The 23,285-nt window shown below is 38.9% G+C and overlaps 2 protein-coding genes across 5 annotated transcripts in view; both read left to right on the top strand.

The window, feature by feature from the left end:
- Positions 1-9,954, top strand: part of SEL1L (SEL1L adaptor subunit of ERAD E3 ubiquitin ligase) — a 35,237-nt gene extending 25,283 nt beyond the window's left edge. Inside the window, exons 16-21 of the mRNA XM_038138143.1 lie at positions 168-316; positions 893-1,058; positions 2,534-2,608; positions 4,186-4,358; positions 4,607-4,735; positions 5,958-9,954. Of these exons, the coding sequence (XP_037994071.1) occupies positions 168-316; positions 893-1,058; positions 2,534-2,608; positions 4,186-4,358; positions 4,607-4,735; positions 5,958-6,161 (896 nt within the window). The 3' untranslated portion in view covers positions 6,162-9,954. The remainder of the gene's footprint in view (positions 1-167; positions 317-892; positions 1,059-2,533; positions 2,609-4,185; positions 4,359-4,606; positions 4,736-5,957) is intronic.
- Positions 9,955-16,294: 6,340 nt separating this feature from the next.
- Positions 16,295-23,285, top strand: part of STON2 (stonin 2) — a 70,148-nt gene continuing 63,157 nt past the window's right edge. For 2 of the 4 annotated variants that reach the window (XM_038139460.1, XM_038139456.1), the window contains exon 1: positions 16,295-16,372. The gene's annotated coding sequence lies outside the window, so the exon portion shown is untranslated. Of the gene's footprint in view, positions 16,377-16,400; positions 16,875-23,285 lie in introns of those variants that run through there. The other 2 variants (XM_038139458.1, XM_038139457.1) reach the window with 2 other exon arrangements.

Here is a 23,285-nt window from a genome sequence, read left to right as displayed (position 1 = left end):
GTGCACACACTGCAGTAGAATATTACTACATTGAACTTGTATTTCATTCTGTTTTTTCCTGACTTTTTCACAAAGCTTTTCTAGAGTAATTTTCAAGAGTAAGAACTGTTTCATACAATGCTTCTTTCTAAGAGGAATGAATAGCAATGATTTAATCTTTCTTTTAGATGGCATTGGAGTCAAGAAAGACTATAAACAAGCTTTGAAGTATTTTAACTTGGCCTCCCAGGGTGGCCACATTCTCGCCTTTTATAATCTGGCTCAGATGCATGCTACTGGCACTGGAGTGATGCGGTCCTGTCATACTGCTGTTGAGGTAAGGTCACCTGTTCATCAAGATCAATAATACTGACTTGCAAGAGATTGGCTTTAACCACATCAGCCTGTATAGGACATTTCCAGCAGTGACTGCAAAGTCAAGGCTATCAAAAGGGAAAGTGATATATTAGCAAACTTGTTTGTATTTCATGAGAAAAATCTTTGGCTTTTTTGTTATGTCGGGTTTGTATTTCCTTTATTAACTTAGAAGAAAATCAAAAGAATGTAATGTAAAGCAAGCAACAGTAACTTATAAGTATCAAATTCTTCTTTTATACTTGGATTTAAGTGTAACTAAACTAAGATACTAAATAATTCTGAGTAAGCATCTGAATCTTACAAGTTACTATCTTTACTTACTAAGAATCTTACAAGTTGCTAAGCATCTATCTGCCTAGCAACTTGTATCTTAAAGTAAGCCTGTCTTGAATGGTGGAGTTTGTTTGTCATGTTTTAATGTGAAATACAAATATTTTGAACAGGCATCAGAATGTTAAAGTGTTACTTCTTGCAAAACCTAAATTTTTGAAGTTCCTGACAACCATTATCCTTCCCCTTCCTTTTTCCTCTGCAGTTGTTTAAGAATGTCTGTGAACGGGGGCGTTGGTCTGAAAGACTGATGACTGCCTACAACAGCTATAAGGATGGTGATTCAAATTCTGCTGTCGTTCAGTATCTTCTTCTGGCAGAACAAGGCTATGAAGTTGCACAAAGCAATGCTGCTTTCATACTTGATCAGAGTAAGAATCTGAATATATACTGAAAAGGGTTTTTCTGGAGGCGGCATGTTAGAACTTTAATGAAGGTCTTGTCCTCTTTCCTGCTCTTCACACTGGAAAGCAATCCGTTTGTATTTTCACTTCTAAGGATGACTTCACAGACTAAAAGTTAAAATACATTTAATTTCTGACTTAGGGATTTTTAAATGACGTAAGCAGAGAGTCTTTAGAATATTGCACAGTGCTAAAAATTCTCTGGATTTCCAAAGCACAATTGTAAAAGCAGGGATTGCATTAGGTTTACTTTTGACCTGTACTATGCATAGAAATCTCAGTGTCCTGTGTTCTTTCTCTTGTAATGCAATTTCTCCACACCTTCTTCTTCGTGTGACTTTACTGATGCTACTCTTGAAGCAGGGGTAAAGAACTGGGCAGCTGATTCTCTTAGATTTAAAATCTTGTCCCATGTGTCTTACTGGAACTAGATGGCTTGAACTTGGATTTATTAGAATTTGAAGTCATTGGGAGACAATGGAAGTACAATGGTAAACCTTTCTACAAACTGCAAAATCCAGTATTTTAAACATTCTCTAAATCAAATCTAGGTCTCCTTGCCAGCTTTATATCTTAGTATTGAAAACACCTCTTAGTGGCTGATGGGCAATCTAACATCTTCATTTCCAGTTAATGTTTTTTAAAGGTGTCTGAGTGAATGATCTTTAGATAAGGTACAGTAATGACAGTCTTGGCTGGAAGTACAAAGAAACAGCATTTTTCCCTAAATTAAAACTCTGATTGTCTTTACTCAGATATATCTGCATCTGAACTGGAGATTGATTTAAAATTACTTTATATGTTTTATGCAAAATCTTTGTGTCAGCTGTGGGACAGTACAGCTGAAACAATAGTTACACTAGAAGTTAAAGTTATTAATCCTTTGAATTGTCTGATTGTTCATGAACCTTCATATTGTGACGTGGACAACTTCTGAAGTAGCCGAAGCACTGCCATGTAAGAGACTGCAGTCTTGCTGGTTTAAGGAGTTTAAGCCTTTGTTTTACCTGACTAGTCCTGGTTTCAGATGGCCGAAACTATAACAGGCCAAAACTATATACAAACTATAACAGTTATACTTCAACCTTGTATTTGTCGAAGTCCAAATTATATGCTCTTAAAACTTGCATTTTCTGTCATTCCTTAAGTATGCATCAGAATCTCTTACAGCTGGAATGGGAGAGATACTTAATAAGCCATAGTTCAGGGTGAAATTATATAGTTTGTTCCTAGCTCTCTTATTTGGGCAGATAAATGGAAAGGCCGTATAAACGAAAGGGGTTTTTATAAGTTTCAGATGCATTGGATCTTATTTGTTCTATAACACAGATTGCTTCAAGTTTTTAACATATTTCAGCAGACTGAAGATAAGCAGGGGTTTTTTTTGTGGTCATGTGTGCATATACCATGGTTCTATTTAACTGGATTATTTTCTTCTTTAGAAGAAGCTAGCATAGTAGGAGAAAATGAAACCTATCCTCGAGCTTTGCTTCACTGGAATAGAGCAGCTTCTCAAGGTATGTCTGTACCAGTCTGTTTCTTTTTATGTTGAGGAATACATTCAGTGTAGGTTTGCAGCTGCAGTGTGAGCTACAGGTTGAGCTCTGGGTGGGAGGAGCCCAAGGCAAGGAGCCATTAGCTGCCAACCTTTTCCATAACAAGAGGCCCAGGGACCTGTGGCCCAGCCAGGTGACAAGACACAGCAAGAACCAAGGACCCTAGACTTAAGTATGAACAGACTGTAAGGGTATAAAAGCCCAGGGATTCTTTTGTATGGGATTCCTCCTCGGAAATACAAGCTCAAGCTGGTTTTTGTGTTACTGTGCCATTGTTAAATTGTTTAAAAGATTCTGAGACTCTGCTCTTGGAAACCCAGGGTCAAACCAGTAAAGAAAGCTTGTCTGACTGCGTGAGAGTAGCACAGGGAGGGAGTCAAGCATCCATCAGCCCTTGCAGCCACTCACTGCCAAGGGGGAAGGAGCTTCAGTCCCTGCAGTAGCAGTCTGTAGTGGTGGGAGTGTGATGGCCAGAGTGCCTCCCAAATGGTCAGACAGGAAGGTTTCCTTAACATTTAGTAGAGCCATTGATGTCCAGTTTCATCTGTTTTGCTATGAAACATGTAAAGAGGAAAGTTTACTTCCTCCCATTCAACAGAAGTTGTATCCCAGATAGGGTAATTAGTAGTTATTTGGTCTGTTGTTAGCTGTAGTGTCATTACCATATCCTTGCAGATCTGAGCCTTTCTGTGATTCTAAAGACTTAAAGGACTGAAATACAAATGTACTTTGTGTTTCTTTTGCTGTTCCATATGGAATTATAGAGCAGTGTTAAACAACATCAGCAACTCTGACTTTTCTAAAAGTATATCTGCTTGGAAAAATAAATCTAAAATCCTTCAGAGTAATTTGTTACTTTTCATCATTTATTAAGAAATGCAATTTCCTATTCAAAGGTGATGAAGAATGCATCCTTGATGTCCAAATAGCACAAATTTAAACTCTGGTGCTTGTTTGCCTACCCTAAAATAACCAAAATTGAACGTAATGATGAAATATCTTGAGGTATCTAACTTCCAAAGGGATGCATCTACACTAATATCTATCTACTAGTTTTTAACTTTAGAGCAAGACTACCATGCAAATTTAGACTTTCAAGGCTTTTAATTTAAAATATTAGAAATTGAGATGATGACATGAATGATGAGACACTATTTTTCAAGTTTCCAATGTTACTGCTTTAAAAAAAAAAGTTGAATCCTTTAAAGGCCATATAGCAAATGAAAAGTTTTTCTGTAATAAGGGACTGATCATGAACATGTTACAGGTTTTCAGCTGATACCTCTGTATAGCAATAAAAATGTTGGTAGGATTACTAGGAAAAGGTCTTACCTGCTGATGGAAATGGGCTGTATTTTGGTTAGCTTAACCAAATTTATAAATAAATGCTGTTTATGTGAGGGAGTGGTGACAGATAAACAGTTTATACACTGTGAAAAGTAATACGCTCCTACTGCATCTTCATAGCAAGACAAAAGGGTTTCTTTGCCTAGCTATTTTAGCCTCTTTTTGTTGTTTTTTTTTTTTTTTATTTATAGGATATACTGTTGCAAGAATTAAACTTGGAGATTACCATTTTTATGGGTTTGGTACTGATGTTGATTATGAAACTGCATTTATTCACTATCGACTGGCATCAGAACAGCAGCACAGTGCTCAAGCAATGTTTAATCTGGGCTACATGCATGAGAAGGGGTTGGGCATCAAGCAGGTGAGTGAGCTGCATGCTGAGAGTCTGCTTTGTTAGAGTACATTTGCTAATATTCAATTAAGTCCACAACTAGTGGAATTAGCATGTCTCCCAATACATTCACCAATAGGCAACGGACAAGTATATCAACTTCCACTTAAGTATGTGAAGTCATGATGCATAGACATCAAAGGTGAACATAGAAAAAAAAAGCTATGGTTAATTTTTCAAGTTCTTCAAAACTGTGCTTTGAATTTTCCCGACTTTAGGATATTCATCTTGCAAAACGATTCTATGACATGGCAGCTGAAGCAAGCCCAGATGCTCAGGTTCCTGTCTTCCTAGCACTTTGCAAGCTTGGAGTGATTTATTCCTTGCAGTACATACGAGAAATCAATGTAAGTAATGCTGAGTTAAAAGAGAAGAGCAAATGTGTTTTCCATTTTTAAACGAAGCTCAGTTTGTAATTTTACTTAAGTAGATGTATTGCTTGAACCTTCTGTAAACTTAGAATAGATTTGTTTTCTACTGTTGCATATTAAGAAAGTCACTGAAGCTTTCATTCCTATTTCCTATTTGTGCAGCTCTGTGAATCTGAAATGTGCACAGGCAGTGCTCTTCTGTGCTGTTCTTCCCTTGAAGAGAATTTCTCAAAACTGTTTGACTGTTCTTATCCATGACCATCTGCTATCGAAACAAAGCAGATTTAACTGACATAATGCTCAGGGGAAAAAATTATATCCCTAATTCTCATGCTATTTTTATATTCAGCTGTGTAACAACCCCATTATAGTTTTGTTTGATCTCTGTGGGGGAAAAAATATATTTGTATTAGATAGTTTAGGTATTTTGTAGTGTTTCTACTGGGTGGTGGCCCTGAAAAAAATTTGTCTGGAATTAGAGTGAAGTCTTTCCAATATTTCTCAGTGTTCTGACATCTTACTGCCTTTTTGGATTAGTTAATAAATTAAAATGGTTATGGAAGTTACTTGGAGCAAATGCATTTTCAGACAATTGAGCAAAGTTGGACTAATTATAGTAGTCTTGAGGCTGAGGACAGTTAAAATACTTAAATCAATTGGGCAAATACACACATAGCACTCACAGAAGCTGGAATGCAGAATGCAGCTTTTCCTAGTTTTAAGTCTGTTGCTGCAGATTTAAATTGGCAGTGACTGTGTAGTATCATCAGATACAGTACTGAAGCATGAAAGTATGTGTTGGTTAATCCTTATGCAAATGGGGTCTTACAAAAAGGCATTTCAATCAAAATTCCCTGTCCATTACCTGCACAAATCTCAGCATTGTACCACACAGGTGTCCTGAGGCTTAATGCTCTGTCATTCATGGGAAAGCCACAAAATTCCACAGTGGAACTTTGATCTCTAAAATAGAAAATAGAGTACCTCATTCTATATAGGATGGATCTTAGTCTCAATGATGTTTTAGTTCCTGGAAATGAAGAATGTCCCTGATGTGATACTATTTTTTCAGAGAGGACAAGAGCCACTAAGTTTTAAAACTGATACTTGTATGTGAAAAGTGTTACAAGTCAAATTTAAAATCGAAGTAAGTTCCCATTTGTGTTCTTTGACATGATGTGGACTTTTTCTTTCTTAGATAAGAGAGGTATTCTCACACATTGATATGGACCAGCTGCTGGGACCTGAGTGGGACCTCTACCTTATGACTATCATCGCCTTGCTCCTGGGAACAATTATAGCTTACAGACAAAGGCAACACCAAGCAATTCCCAGACCAGCAGGACTGCGGCCAGCTGTGCCTCAACAAGAACCGCCCCCAGAGCACCAACCGCCACAATAGCAACAAGAGCCTCAGTGAAAGAACTGGATTTTTCCAAAAGGAACAATTTTCATTGTGAATTAGGACTTTGGATCAACAGCCCCTCCCCCAAAAGAGGCACAAAGAAGTTAAAAAAAATGTTTGAAAGCTGCTTAGAATGATGCCTTTTTTCAGGGATAAGAAAATTATTTTCAAATTGATTTGAATGTTATTTCAGTGCCAATGGAATAACACTATGGCTTTTTTCATGGAAACACAAGAGTGCTACTACAAAAATGTTGCCTGCTGTATCTAGTTCCTCTTTATTCATAGTCCTTTTCATCTCCCAGAGAGACAGAAGGCTAGCAGTAGAAGGTTTTTGCCTGCTTGATAGCAGTTGCCCTTTATAAAAGTAATAATAATAAATTTATGGCCAATTTAAGTCCAAGAAGCTGACCTATATTCAAATTCTGAAAAGATTAGGGGTGTTAAGAACTTAGATTCTGACCTGCATCTCAAGTATTTCTATAGCCCTTATTTAATTTTTTTTTTTTTTAGTATTCCTTACACTTTGGTCTTTTAGGCTGTCTTGGATGGTTTAACATAGATTATTGATAAACCCTGTAAAAGTAAGCCAGCAAACATGCTACTATCCATTCGTGCTTTTTTGTTTTGGGTATTTTACTCCATTCCCCTTAGACAGTTCTCAGCAGTCAGTATGTAGCCCATGAGGTGGAGTGGGACAGATGAGGTCTGTAAAGCTCATCAGTGGAAAACTGTCCACACAGCACCCAGATCTCACATACTTCTAAAACTTTTCAGGAGCCTGTGTACTTTGCAGTCCTTCATGACATGAAAACATATTGGTAGAGTTCCTAAATTTAAATTTGTCTTTTTACTAAGAGGCTGAGTCTAGATAGCAGAAAGCACCAGTATTACTGCACACACTGAAGAAAGGAGAGAGCCAGAAATCTCAGTGAATTAGCTGACTTGCTTTTGGAGTTGGAAGTTCTGTGGTTAATTTTCAACAATCCTGTTAGTGATTTGCACTGCAAGAAAGGTGTGTATCTCACGCATGCATCTGCTTAATGCATCTACAAAAAAGAGCCACAAAAATGCATGCTCTCTACAAAAGGGCATGTGCTTATGCCAGTGATGCTACTCCAAAGCTACAGGGGTGCTCTGGCTGTCGCCAACCTCTCTTGTACCTGGCATAGAGGAAAGTCACGGTAATGTCTCTGGCTGTGCCATCTCAAGGACCCCTTGTAACAAGAAAATCCAAAGAGAAAGAAGACTAGTGGCTTCTTGATGCCACCAGGTCAGTGTAAATGCCTTTTAATGAGTGTAAAGACTGTGACCTGTGGACTGATGATTTAAGACTGCAAGAGGAATCTTCACTTAGTGACGATTTTCATTGAACTATGATTTCTGGGGCTGGGGATGGGAAGCAGTGACAGAATAGTTTAGGAGCATGAAATGCATAAGTGTCTGTTCTTATTTTCCAGTGGTAGTGAAATATTGGTTTCTGTACTAGCATTAAACCCTCTGAATATACTATCATAAAGCAGAACGAATACAAATGAGGAGGCTTTAGCTGCTTTCTGACAGAAGCTGTTGTGTTTAAAGGGTTAAGGGCTTATTTTCATGCAAATGTTTTTCCAGTGTATTGGCAACAACATATCAATACACTTTATTTAGAATTGAGAGTTTGGTATGGTTTCATACTTGGTACAGGTGCAAGGAGATGATTGCACAATAGGCCTCGAGTTTGGGATAGAAGATAAGCAATCCATTCTTTTGGAAATGCAAATGTCACGGATGACTAGTATTAAAGGTACTAGTATTATAGGTAAAACTTCTCAGTACTTCACAATGCTTATGCTGGTCATATGAAGACAAATCTTTTAATCAGTAGAGGGTTGCAGCATGTGGTAAAGGAATGTCTTGTTCAGTCTCAATCATCATTAGCAGATGAAACAGTATTGAACTGAAATGTAGTGTCTTATATGTACAGCATTCCCCAGCTGCATTTCTAAGATATCTGTGATTTCTGAACACACCCTCTGACATATTTTGCCACTGTCACTTAACTCGTTTTAGCTTGGCATGAGTAAATTAAAGATTATATGGAAAATGTTCTTCAGTTAAATACCATTCATTCATTGGTATTGGTCTCTTAGGCAATTTAACAATTTTGTTACTGTATTATTAAAATGTTTTGGTTGTTGATCTATTAGAACTAAATTCTAAAAGCTCTCTTTTACTTGCATAAGAATCTCTCATCACTGCTGCTATGTGACGGTCTCACAGATGACTTTCAGTGTATCTGATGCATTTTTACATCCAAGAAATCAGCAGAAGAAAACAATTGAAGATCAGCAAGTTACTTCATTTAAAAAAAATGCTTTTTGAAGGAGCAATAAGGAAGTCTTTCTCCTGCTTTTTTCCCTTCCACCAAATTACTACCACTAACTCTTCAGATGACATTCATTTGAATGTGGTGGTAGAAGAAAAAGGTACTTACCATAAATAATGGCAAGTTAACTCAGGGATTAAAGATATGAATAAGTTTTCTAAATCAGTTATCTACACCATGACTTAAGTTTTTGTGACAATCCCTTACTACTCTGTTCTGAAACTTGCATTTTGAGGAAAGTATATTTAACTCTTACTAGCAATATGTTCCTTGTGCACTCAGTTAATCAAGCATCTTTTTCCTAAAGAAGCTGAGTTGCTCAGTTTACTGCAGTGAAGTACTTTGCCCTTTAGGTAGCACACAGGTTATCTTATAGTCTATATGCAGGAGTATTTTAGAAGGGAAATAAGATTTGATTTAAGAGAAACCTTTCTGGGTGTGTTCAAGCATGGTTTGAATGAAAAAGTTGTGTTCTTTGTGTGTAGTAACATAGGCCAGAGCCTGCCTATTTGACCTTCATAGACACATGCTCTTCTTTCCCTGCACAGAAAATGGAACTATAGAGCAGTAAGTGTTATTGGTGGGATTTTTATATGTAGGAAAACTGTGGAAAAATATGAAGAAACACATTATTCTGCATCTCAAATTATTAATCAAAGACGTTAGCTGTTCTTGCTATATAAAAGAAACACTGAACTGTTAAGAAAACAGGATTTTAGTTCATCACTGGTGAAACTTATCCCAGAGCTATCTGTTGAAATAATTTTCTTGCTTTATATTGTCCATGGTGGGACAGTGTAATAGAAGGTAAGGCCTTTGATACAAACATCCTCGTGAGACTCTTGCGAGATAGTTTTACTCACTTTTTAGTTATCTTCCGTAAGTCAGCTACTCTTACTAAAAAAAAAAAAAAATCAAATGTTTTAATTTGGGGGAAGAACATTAGGATATGGCTTGTGAAAGGACTTTTTAAGACTATGCATTATCTAATTTCCACCTATTATATGCTAGTTTTGGCCTATAAAAGGGGATTACACTCACCTTTGCAAGTTGCTTTCCTTTTAGATAGGCAACAATGAACTGAAATTCTATTTTTTTGTTTCAGAATATTAAACTGAAAAGATTTAGTTTGATTTGAACTACTGCAAATGCATATGGCAAATAGGGACTATGGGGGGAACCCTTTGTTTTTATCAGCTACAGTTCTTTAAAGGGTCTTGTAGGAGTTTTGTAAATTTATTTTGTATTTAAAATCAGTATAAAGGCTGGTCAAATGTAATATAATTGTGTAAACAAATTCTGTTAATAGAAAGATGTACAGATTCATTTTGTACTGTATCTTTAATCTTGTGAAATAAAGATACCACCTGTGTGGTTACCCTCAGTGTTCACAGTGGTTATGATGACAGAAGATGTGAATTGCTAGTCATGTGCACTGGTATGTGCCACTGTTCAATGCATCTCTTCCTATAAGGATTCTCATACTTCCATTCCTTAGGAAGGGCGAAGAGAGGGGGAATGGATCATTATGCATTTTGTCTTTAGTTATGCTATAAACTTGCCCTCTGTGTGCGTGTGTGTGAGACAGTGTATATAGCATTTGTACCATGGCTGGTAGACACAGCCATGTGAACTGCTGTGTAATTCAAGAGCAATGACCAGCGACTTCAGAACTACTACTGCATTTTCAACACTGATACAGGGATAATTCAGTCAGTTGGAACGGATACTGGGGGAGGGACTACTCCAAGCTGACAGATTTGTTTGCTTTGCAGGCTGTTTTTGACCCATTCATCCCTTCAGGCTCCAGTTGTTGAGATCAAGTCCTCCCTTGTTAAATTCATTAAGTTGATGGGCTTTCCAGTGTGCTTGTTCATTGGGGAGAAGGAAAGTAAGGACAGTGGGGGAGCATTAATGCCTAGGAAAGGTATCAATAGGTAAGTGATCCTGAGCATCAGCCCAAATCAGTTTTCTGAAGTATTTTGTTTTCCATGTTGTCTGCTCCTGCCAATAGCACTTGTTGCAGGTAAAAGCAGAACTGCAGGTATTAAAACCAGCTTGAGTTCAACTAACAAAGCTCAAGCTTATTGAGGTCATCCCTCACCTTCCAAAAAAGTCCATTGTTTGAGATGTGATTGCTGACATACTCAGTGGAGGTGGGGTCAGGTAGATACTTTTATTTCATTTGTAGCCTGTAGTCAATGTGGAGCTGTGTTCTGTGGAGGGAACTGAGCACCAGATGAATAAATATATGATGTGCTGTGGGGCAGTGTTGGGGGTTTCTGCAGCTTGTCTGTCTTTAAAAGCTCCAGGCTGATGTTCATTGAAAATTAGTATATTTGGTTTGGTTTTGGTTTTTATATTGCTGTATTTTCTATATTTTATTCTTGAGACTAAAACCAATTAAAATATTACTAGAGAATATAATTTCTAAACCTACCAGACCTTTTTGATTAGAATGTGTTATTTGGTATAATGACAAAATGTTCTTCCTCTTCTCTAAACTATCATGATATTAATGGAATCATGACTTCGAGTCCCTTTTTTTATAAAGAATAATTGAGGAAAAATGTCACTCTAGCCTACTTATTGTCAAAAATCTTCAGACAACTGTAATCAATTTCTTCTAAAGCCAAGAATGGGGAGGACAGTGTACCATATATCCAGATAATGGAGACTGTAACATATAGTCTTAAATTTTATTTTCAGAAAGGAAAGTAAGTGGAGATGAAGTACCATTGTAATTGCACTTCAGGTAGTAAGAGAGATAGATGTCATTTAGCTTCCACAGAGATTGGTTGCTCACATTTTTATTTCTTTGGTATCCAACTTTTTGAGCTTTCCGTATAACATGTGTTACAATTCCAGATTTTTGAAAATAACTTTGAAGAATATCAGCTTTTTGTGTTGCAAAATACTGAAATTACAGTTCCTCAATTCTGCTATCAATAATTTTCTGTATTTCCTTATTTTTATACACTTGTTTTTCTTCATTCCTCCTCCTAAACATAGGCTGTTATGTATAAAATTAGCTGTTCCAATTCCCATGTGTTATGTGGCTCAATTTCTGTACAGGATTCATACCAACATTTTTATTGCTTCTAATTAACGACTTTTGCTGGGGGGAAAAATGTTGTACCTGGGGTGTGTGTTTGTAGCCACAAGGGGGTGTTAGACAATAATGGCAACTTGGACTTGTTAAATACTTGAGGTCTCAAAGATTGGGAATGGAGTAACTTCCACACTTTGAGTCACTATCATATCTTGGGAGAATATATGTGTGTATACACACACACACACACAGATGTAAGATGTCCTTGGTTGCAGGAGCTTTGGAAACTTAACAAAATTAAATAATGCATTACTCTTATTTCTCTCATATTTGTGAGCAAAAGTTCAGTATAAAAATCACTGTAGCTTCTGGTAAGACCTAGTAAATAATTACCTTCCCATACCTTCCCAACGTTTTTGGTATGTAAATCATTCCAAAATGCACCAAACTCTCTTCCAGCATTGTTTGGAATATTATGTGCACAGCTTCCAGGAGAGTGGTCTCTTTTGCAAAGTTAAATCCATATTTCCTTAGATTACAAAATCTTTCCCACTAAAATAAGTGAAAATATTTAGCAACAGGTGATGAAGAAATTTTTAAAAATCATTTTTCACTGAGATAATCTGGTGCAATATTTGAGCCATCCAAATAGCTTGAAAACTAATTAAAAATACGTTATTTTTTCCTGACCAATCTTATTTGAATGTTTGTTAGGCTCCAGACTTTGCTATATAATGAAATTCTATTAATTAATGGCATTTTAGGTGCTTCTAAATAATTTATTATTATTGTTATCGCTACTACTATTTGGAAAATTTCCCAGATCTAGTCAACAGCAATTGTAAAGGAAAAGTCAATTTGCACTGCTGATATTAAAAAGGGATATGTGAAAAAGTCAAACACACTTCATAGACTTTAAAGTCATTGTTATAGCCGATGTTAAAATTACTGAATAAATATGTGGAATGTTCCAGTTTAAGTGTTACAAATTTGCATTATATAAAAGGTACTTCTGGAACAATCATCCAGCTTTGAATTCAAAGGCTGAAGGCCTGACAATTTACATGTTGGTGAGTTTTCCAAAGTGATCAGATCAGGAGCACTTGAGTTAATTCTTTTCAGGTTGTATTTAGTTTCATCTGTAGTTTTCATCCCATTGATTACAGGACTGGACAGTCCATGAGAAAGAACAGCCACACCAAAATACGTATGCATTTTCTTGTGGAATCCAGTGTTACGTTAATGTTCAGCTGTATATGGATAACTAAAGATTTCATATTTTTTATAAATAATTCTGTGTTTGATTTGGTTGTTGAAATCTGGGAAACATTGCACAGAAGGGAGGTGACTCTAGTAAGAGAATTCAGACCCAGTGAGATAAATGTGGTGATCTCACTGCACGCAGCTGTGTTGGCTTTTCCTGCCTCTTTGCAAAACTAACAACTTACTGAATTCCCTACTAGGAGTCTGATTTTTTGGAAGCAAAGGGTGCAAGTAGGTAGGAACTTCTCAAAACAGGGCAAGAAAGAAGGATTTCTTCATTGATATAATCTCTCACTAACAAACTGAACATTGTATATTAACTGTTTGCTTACTCTGTCTTGCATATTCAGTGAATAGCTCCATAGAGACACAAAAAATATTTCCGGTTTTTTGCATGTGTAATTTCAAAAAATTGGCTTAATTATTATGTTTGTGTTTACAAGCTCCAAAGAGTTTATACTTCGCTACATTTTTCATTCTTAGTTCAATTCCAAAAGGTAGATTGATACAAAATACTTCTAAATGTTTCTGGTGATACTAGTTCAGCATCATAAAACACAGTGCTCATGTTTAGGGTAAACAGTTTGCAAATAATCCTTTGGCTGAAAACTGAAAAACCCTATGGTAAATACTACTAAAATTAATAGAAAAGTAAACTAAAAATAAATACCTTTTAAGATTTCAGATCTAGTGCCTCATTAATCCCATTTGGCACTGTGAAAGTTGCTAGAACAAACAATATTCTCTGTCATTTTAAAATACTATTCCTTATTTAAACATAGCAAATAAAATATTAATTTCCACTGTCTCCTTGGGATTTCTAAATGCCAAATCATGAAGACATTCTTGCAGCTACAGAAAAGAAAGCTTTCAAATTACATAAAATGAGTATGTTTTATGAGCCTTTAGCTCTCTCTATGCTTGTATTAAGCATTTGATGCTTCCAGATTTCTCCACTAGCCATTACATTCCGGGCACTGCTATTCTACAAACTCTTCAGTTGCTCAGATTGCAGGCAGAACAAGCTCTGCTGATACCGGTAATTTGGTTTGCTGTTAGATGGCAAAACAAGGGTGTCAGGTCATTGAGAAATGCCCTTCTGTGGGGAAGATATAGTCTGTGAAGGGGAGGTGAAGGTGATGGCCTGCCATGCTGGAAATAGTGCATTTGTCCCAACAATATTTGTTTTAAACTAATCTTGCCATTACTGAGATGTGCGGTTAAACAAATCTGTCCTGAAGGATGTGATCTTCCACGCTGGGCTGTGGCAGCTGGAGCAAAGAAAATGTAGGTGTGTGCACATGGTCTGAGGTAAGGGAGCTGAGCAAACAATCTTTTGGCACCACACATTTATTTTCTTTTACTGCTCTGTGTGTCAATAGCAGCTCACTGGCTGAGAAGTAGCACTTCTGTGAGACTACTTTGTGATACAGTACAAAGAAATATGAAGTACAGACTTAATTGTGAAAGCAGGTCCAGATAGGTAAAGAAAATCTCAAAGTGCTTCTGTACACATGGAGCCTCTGTCGACACTCCACTAAGGGTTAAGTCACACTGCCTCATTTAATATGATGAAATATACTGAATTGTGTTAACTGACAAATTTAATTAAATTTGCAGTAAAGCTTGCATGAGAATCATGGTTTTGTATTGGAATGGTGTCGTAATACGACACGAAAAGACGACACAGACACTGCTGCTCTCCAGGTGAATTAAAAAAGGGACCTTTATTTTCTGACTCCAACATTTATAGTTTTCCAAAAGTGACAGTGGATTGGAGGGTGACAGTGCCACCTCTCCAATGACACTGGACAGACCAAGAGTCCATCAATTCTCTCCTCCTCCATGAAAGAATGCAAAACATAAGTTGTTTACAGAACTGTGTGTGAGAAAGTTCGTTACAAGAATGCAAACATCAGAAGGCTTAGCAAAGTCTTAGAAAATCAGGGTGACAGAATGGAATAGCATCATTTTCCAGGATAATAATGAATTATTAATATCTTTATAATGAAATATTAACACTAAAAACCCTAGTTAGCTGTCAAGTTGAAAGAACAAAAAAGTCAGGTGATATGTGGAATTTACCCTGTACACATGTAAATGAGTCTGACAGTCAGCCTAAACCCATTTGGGCAGATTACTGGACTAAACATCTTCCAAGTGACTGGCTTTGTCTGGGCAATCAACATCTACTGCTGGCTAAGACAGAATCAGCAAGTCCGGTTTGGGAATGTGCGAGCTGTGTGCTCTTTTCTCCCAGCCACCTCTAGCGGGCACTCGTGTCGGCGCTTTGGGAGACGCCATGTCCCCCGCCTGTGCCACGGGGGCTTTGGGCTTCGGTTCGAGTGTTCTCTGCATGTGTGTCCCCACACTGCTCTGCCCCAGGACGCCCTTTGAAAGCCCCTTCGAAACAATCAGGTGAACCAGACATGCTAAGCTGCTGGGGATAACATCAGTTGTAATTACATGGCTATCTTGCACTTTGCATTTGATATTTTCCCCGTGGTTTTGCACTTTTTAAAACTCTTAGGTCACCCAGAGAAGAATAAAACTGCAATTTTCTTTTTTTTTTTTTCTTTTTACCGTCAGTCCCCATTGATAATTAAGGCTGTTATTATCATGTTTATCGCAAATGGTCAATAACATTTCTCAGCTTGCTGGGCTCAATTTTCTAGGAAGCTCTTTGGTGACTTGCTACTCCCTCAGCTCTCCAGAGTCATTTTGCGAACCTGCTAATGGCTGTAAATGCACACATCTGCGCTCACGTTTGGGCTAATGATGCACATGTTCATTTTGCATAAGCTTCCTTACGGCTGGAGTCTAGGAATGGTACTGGGGTTAGAAGTTAATTTCGCCGTAAAGACATTTTCATATGCAAATTGCTCTCTGAACTATTTAAAGGCACAAATAAGATGAATATTACCATACAATTTATATTATTAGGTTTGTAATACTCTTACAGTTTAACAGCTTAAACTCAACTTGGCTAATAGACATTGTATTAACTTTCTTATACCTGCCTAATCCATAATCTGCGCAATTCATAAGGGTCCAACAAAAGAAGTGAGGTGCCTGTTAAGTGGTGTTAAAAGTGTGTACACGAGCTCACCAGTCACAAACAAACAGCGTTGTATTTAAACACGCCCGTCGAATAACCCCGAGCCGAAGGATATTTTGTTTGCATTATCGATTGTTACTTGAACATTTCTATTAATTTTTGCCCGTGGGTGAACAGAGAAGGCGAAGTCCGTTGCCTTTGGCTCGTACTTAGAAGCGGGCCCTAAAGAACTTGGAAGGGCTCAATGCCCGGCGTGCGGGACGAGGCGGCCGCTCCGCCGCCACCTGCGCTGTGTGCCGCGCTGCGCGGCGGGCGGGCAGCGGGGCGGGGCGGGCCCGGCCAATGCGGCGCTGCCGCCGCCGGGGAGCGCCCAATGGCGGCGGCGCGGGCGGGCGGGCCGGGCCGGGCCGGGGGCGATCGCGCCGGGAGCGCGCCCGCAGCGCCGCCGAGCAGCGCGGCCGGCGGTAGGTGCGCGGGGCCGGGCGGCCGCGGGGAGGAGGGGGCGTCCCGTGCTCTGCCTTCGGAGCTTCGGGGAAGGGGGGCCGCGGCTCGGGGCCGGCGGGGAGCGCTGGCGCGGGCGGAGCACTTCAGAAACTGGAGCCGAGGAGCCCTAAAGCGAAGGCAGGTGCCCGGGCTGGCGGAGCCGGGGTCGCCGCCTGCCCCTTGATGCCTGCGAGGGGGCCGCCCGAGGTTCCCCGCCACACTCCAGCCCTTCCTCCGGCCGGGGTCGCGGCACCGCTCCCGGCCGCGACTCCCTGTACCGAGTGAGGACCCTTTCCCGGGGTGCCGGGCTCCCTGAGGGCCGCTCTCCGCCGAGGGGGCTGGTGCCGGACGGCCCGGCGCCCCTCGGATGTGCGGCTGTGCGCCCGCCAGCGGGCCGCTGCTCCTCGGCTGCGGAAGGGTTAACGCTGGTCGGCAGCAGCGCGGGGAAGCTGCTCGTACCCACCTACCCCTCAGCTGCTCCGAGTAATTACTCATGGTTTGGATTTTTTTCTTGCTTGGGTCCGCTGAATTGTGCTGCTTTTGAAACGCTTTTCTGCGGTTCAGATATTGCAAGGCAAACAAAAATCTCTCGCTCATCTCTCTGTTGTCGCGTTTGAATACGCTATGTAAATTGTAGGTTTAAAATGCTCAAATTACATATTTCCATGCAAAGTGGATTTTTCTGTTGATATACGATCAGACAGCCTGCTCTCTGCCCATTTGTTTAGTTCATGTGTTAAGTATTCTTTCTGTGCTGCATCTCCACTTTTCTCTATCGATTTTTGTTAACTGTTTTGTGGATTAATTTGTTGTAATCAGCCTCAACGTTTCTGGTTTTTTTCTTTCCTATGGCTTAGTTTGTTTGAGACTTCAGGTTTCCGGAGACACAAAAGTTTTAAAAATGCTCGACTGCTTGACTAGATCGGGTGATGCTTTGCAGCTCGTGTCTTCTCATACTTTAGTTGTGCCTTTTGCTGGGAAATATCCTTAGGATAATATTGCAGTATTGGTTTGAGAGCACTTTTAGTATTGTCAAGGCAAAAATTTGGCAAACATTGGCATTTCTTTACTTGCAAATCAGACATGAATCATTCATGTCTCCTGTGAAATGTGTATTTTGCAAATTACTAGTCTGGGCAAGTAAATTTCAAACTACAGGTTGCTTGGAAAATGATTGTGTTCGCTAATTCTAGCATGTGACTCTGTTTTTGTTTTTTTCTTTTCTCTGCCAAGGGGATGGAAACATACCTGGCATTACACAGACAAGTGAGATCTGGACTTTGCCTTAATATTGTCCAGATAAATAGGTTTATTTTAATAAAGTTTATGTTTCCACCAAAAAGCCTAAAGTGCAGTTTCCCGCATCCCTATGAGATGTATTATGCAGGATTATGCAACACATTGGAGTTTCCTAAATACTTTGTTTCTTAATGGCTAGGTTGTCTCTTCTCCAAGAATTTTGAGATTTGATTGATTATAATTTAAAGCAGTGTTCACTACGAATTACTTTGTTATGTCATGCTTTTTTTTAGGTAAATCTTTGACCTTTTCTGTATATTATTAATGGCTTTTCACTACATTCCTATGATGCTTTAAAGTACAAAGCGAGTAGCAGTAACTCCCTAGCAGATCTAACATACAGGTTTCCTTATATGTAGGAATACAGCTGGCAACTTTAGTGATCTCTGCTCTTTTATAGTTTTGGCCTTTAAATTATTTTTAAAATATCAGTGTCATCAGGAGCATGACCATTAAACTTTCCAGTAAGAGAAAAGGGTCAGATATTTTTTTCTCTCACATGATGCAGTGTATCTCAGTTCTGGCTAGTTGTACGCTCTTACAATTTGTGTCCTCCATTATTAAGAGCAGAACAGCATACCTTGGTCTTTAACTGCAGAACTTTCCTTGAGTTCCTTGAATCCCTCACTACATCAGTGGCACAATTAATACTCTGTGTGGTTGATTTAGATTACAGTCCAAGGGATGCAAGGTAAAAAGGTAACATCTGCATCTCAGTAGTGGCCAACTCCCCATGTCAAGTCCTTGTTTGTGCTGTCTTGCCACCTATCTTGTGAAGAACTAGCAGCTGGTGCAGTTCCCTGGTTGAGAAACCCAGACTGTGTGTGGGTTAAAACCATATGGTGAGGGGGCTAAATACATCATGTTTATAGAGTCTGTAATTTTCAGCTATCTCAAGTCTGGCATCAGCAAGTGAAGGTGAGAAGTGGTATCTAAGTGTGTTACAAACCTCTCAAGATGTTTTGCTCTGCAAGGCTTCTGTTGCCCCTGAAGCAGTGACTTTTCCAGTCAGTGAGACAGTTTCCAAGGTGGCATCAGCTGTAAGGTCATGGCTTGTGGATTCTCCTGCTCTCACACTTGGCTTCTGGTAGTACCCTTTCTTTATGCAGCTTTTAGCCCAGGTATTGCACTGATGCTTTGTGCAGCAAGCTAACAGAATCAATTTTGAATTGTTGAAGCCCTGTTAAAGGCTGTCTTTGCAACACCATCAGCTTCCTCTTTGGAAGGTGGAAAACCAAAAAGATATAAGGAACTAAGCTATACAACTATAAGGATTCATGTGGTGGTAGCAGTCTTCTGACATAATCTTTGCCATCTAAAAGTTTTGTTTATCTAAGACAATCACTTAAACTCACTCCACAGGTCAGCTAGTAAAGTTCAACCTTCGAAAGGCAATTCTTGGCCAGTTTATCTGAACTACTGGTTGCATTACAAAAAAAAAAAAAAAAAAAAAAAAAAAAAAAAAAAAAAGTATTCAACTGCAAAACCAGATTATTTTGTCCTCAGATGTCCTAGTACATTTCTTTAGAGTCCATCATGACAGATGTTTTCTTACAGGATTGTGAGTTCTGCTAATGGATGTAATAACTTCACAAGTGGTTAACCTCAAGGAAGGAATGCCTGTCGTTGTACGTGTCGGGTATGAGCGTGTGTTGTCTTCAAGACTATAGCTGTAATTATGACCACAGGAATTTGAGTCCTAGGAAATTAGAAGGCTTACAACTGAGCTTGTACATCTGGAAACTTGAGGGATTACATCTTTGCTCGTTGTAGGTGGTGAAAGGTTTACCAGGACCTTAAACAGGGCCAGAAATCCATGTACAGGTGTCTATGTGGGTAAGACTCCTTCCCAGGAAGGGATTATGTATCCTCTATTGACTTCTGCCATCAATTTTCACTGTCTTCTAAATGTTCAAATAAGGTGAATGGTGTGGAATGTCCTATTTTTTCAAAACTGAAGAGGGAGTAAATTTCAGAAATTGTGATTGAAAAAATTTAAAAGATGCAGTCCTGTGACAATGCCGGGGAATACACTGCAGTGTTCCAGATTTCTCTTCTTTTCTGAAAATCTATAGATGATTAGTGCATTATTTAGAGCAAGAATGCACTTTAAAAATGAATGTCCTGATTACCTGCAATTCTGCATCTAAAAAAGATGCTCATAAACTGGTTCTGTTGGGGATAAAACTGAGCAGAAAGAGGAGCTCATTTAATGTACTTCAAGTGCTAATGCAAATTCAGTCTACAGGATCATTTTGGAGATAATTGTAAGTGAAAACCACAAAAAAGGTAGTGAGAAAGTTCTGCCCTTAATGCTAAGTATTTCACTCTACCACTCAGCTCCTACTGGAAAGGTTTTATGCTGTTTACTAATTTAAACTTAGGATATAGTCTCTTGACCAACTTGACAATCCATTTTTAAATTTAGCATAATCATTACTATATATTGACAGAAAAAAATACAAGAAAAAGAAAAAAAAATGCTGAAAGTTAACAGCAGACATCAGTGCTAGAACAATGTGTCCCTTAGATAAACATAGAAACAAACAGTGTTTTTTACATAGGGAGTAATCTTAAAAGAAGTAGGTTACTGGAATGTATAGCTTTCTTATACATCGGTTTTATAGAGATACAGTTTCTGAAGGGAAACCATGAAATTCAAGAGCTTTTGCTCTCATCAATGCTGAAAATTCTTCAACGGGTGCTTTTTTTGACAGGAAGTATTTCCCATAATACTGAAAATACTTTTCAGCAGTGATATATTAAGGTTTGTCAGTCACCTGCAGTGAAATGTCTAGAAATGTGTGTAAGACTTCCTTGAAGTTTATACCCTTGGGTGTGAAAAAGACATGCAAGTCTAAGTTAATTACCATACTCTTCTTGGAGGGGGATTCACCTCATTTGAGAATAGATGAGGCAAAGGACCTTCTGGAGATGTTGTGCTCCTTCCACTGACTATAAGGAGAGCACCTGGTGACTATCTCAGGTGTCTGACTGGGTGTCTGGAGTTAAAGGAGGTGTGATTCATTTTCCTTTATTAAGGGAACTGAACTAAATGTCTCAGCACAGCTCCTTCAGCTTGAAACAGAGGGCAGAACTGACCAGTGTGCTTCAGGATCCTGCAGAGGTGCTCTAGTAGTTAAAAACTATGCTGATGTTCAAAGAGCAGACAGTGTGCTTCCAGAGCCGAGATTCAAAGTGGAGCTCCTGGTCCAAGGGCCAGCAGACCTGCCTGGTGAGCTAGAGAGAAAGGGTGTGTTTTTGCTGAGTTGTTTCTTAATTCATTATGCTCTTTTAGGCCAAGTTTTAGTTGGCATTTATAGACATGAATATTTATAGGCACCAGTTCTCTCTGTGGGCTCGTGGGTTTGCCAGCTGTGAAATGAAATGAAAAAATTATCTTTACTTTTGAAATAGAGGGTGGCTATAAGATACAGTAATTTTGCTATCTGCATCAAGGGCCTCTGGTGAACAGAAGGTCCTGTTTTGCTGAACTTCATGGTGGTTTTGTGGTTGTGTAGGTGATGGAAATGCATGAAAGAAAGGTCTACTAAGCAATTTTGAAGAGAAAAGTATTACTAGCTGCAAAGCTGAAATTAGAGCTGGTCAAGCTCTGCAGCACAAAGTCTGTTTATTTTCTAATGGAGCAGTTTCAACTGAATAGCTGTAAGGAAGAATTTGGCCTATGGAGTTTAATGATTACTTGCTGTTTAGTTGCCAGCTTCTCCTAATGACAGAAACTTGCCAACAGAAATGCTTCTTTCTCTCTGGTCCTTGCTAGGTTGTTTCAAGTTCACCATAGTTCAAGTATTTACCTGGCTAAAGCTTATATTCTATATATAAAAATTGTACATGATGGAAACATCAGGTGCATGTTCCCAAATTTATCCTAAATTATCCAGTACGTGAGTTTAGCATCAGTTGATAGGTGCATGGATTACTTAGGGGGCATTCACAGCCAAAATCTCAAGTGTCACTGAAGAGGATAAACCTGAGGTAGAATAGATTTGGCAGATCTGGGCTTTCCTCTCCTAGATAACACGTCTCTGACCTCTGCAATTGAATTGTCCAGTCTCTCTGAGTGGAGGCAGCTATATTAGTTTACCACACCAGCATTCAACTCTTTTTTTTCCCAGAAAAGTTTGCAGATTCTCCCTGTATCCAGACCAGGCTATTGATGTGAATGTGCTTGGAGCTGATCATTAAAAGATAATCTCATGGAACCCAGGCAATAACATTAGTGTTAATTATTTGATACCTTCTAGCATGGGGTGCAACCAGTCCTTCTTGCTGCAGTTGGTGTCAGACCTGCATTGTCTCCCTGTTGAGCTTCCTCAGCAAAATACTGAGTGTAATAAAATACGAGTGCCTTGCTGCCTCCATATGCAAGAGGGGCCTGCATCACTCTCACCACGTACCTCTGCATCACTTAAAAGATCTCACCTGGATAGATGGCCCCGTGTCTTGGATTCCTCTTTTGGCATGTCTCTCTTTTTTTTGCTGTCTCACAGGCAATATCATCAGGGTGCTACCACAGAGTACCACTTATTAGTGTGTGTCAGTAAAAACAAAACGGCCCAAAACTTCAATAAAACCAAAACCAACAACAAAAAGTGAAGGATTTTCTCATACCCTCTGTTCTACATCATTCTGGTATACTGTGCATTCTTATGTTTTGACAACTAAACAAATACAATTAGGCACAAATGCACTAGACGGTACCATTGCAAACAAACTCTTTCTGTACTGTGTATGAACTTGACTTGTCAGGAACTTTGTTTCTACTTCAGATATGTTTTTGGTAATATTATATAAAATACTGGGTACCTTTAAATTCAATCTTTGCACAAGCCTTTTTTTTTTTTCCCTAGGGCTGTTTTTTCATTCTCTTGAAACAGGAGTAGCCATGCTAAAGGAATAGAACCATCATGTCTAATGGGCCTATATTTAGGCTGTCTGAAATAGAGAGTGACAACAAACATGATATTTGTGGGTTGCCCTGAAGGACTGCAGTGTCCTGGCATCACATTAAGTTGCATTTGACTCTTCAGACACTGGAAATGAGGAAAGACTGGTTGGATCATAGAAAGAATTTTCTGCTAGGGCAAACTTGTTCCCTGTTCTGTCTCCTCCAGAGTACTGTTTTTTGTCTGGCCTTAAATAATCAAGCAGGGTTTCCTTAAACTGGGAGACAACTTCACATTTTAATGTTGCCTTTATCTATAACAATCAAGAAGGATCTCCTTTATAACAAAAATCCCTTTTTAAACTCTTCATTGGAAGGGTGCTGCTGATACAAATTAGAAGTTATAAAAGATGTCACATATAAATACAATTATAGATAAATTATTTGTATGTAAATAGTTGTTAGCTACATGGGTATACAGAGAAGGCTTGAACAGAAGATGACTTTCTTGCTCAGTGTTCCTAATCACCCTTTGGAGCCAACATTCAGCACAAGAAAACTTCTTTGCTTTCATTCAGGGCTGCATCACTTCCTCAATAGTCCTTGTCTTCCTGATGCTTTCACAGTTGGATTTTGTGTTTTTCTCTCACTCTGAATCTGTTCTCCCATTCTGTGCATACTCACAGCTC

This window comes from Motacilla alba, chromosome 5, assembly GCF_015832195.1.
Source record: "Motacilla alba alba isolate MOTALB_02 chromosome 5, Motacilla_alba_V1.0_pri, whole genome shotgun sequence".
Taxonomy (NCBI): domain Eukaryota; kingdom Metazoa; phylum Chordata; class Aves; order Passeriformes; family Motacillidae; genus Motacilla; species Motacilla alba.
This window is presented reverse-complemented; position numbering and strand designations above follow the sequence as displayed.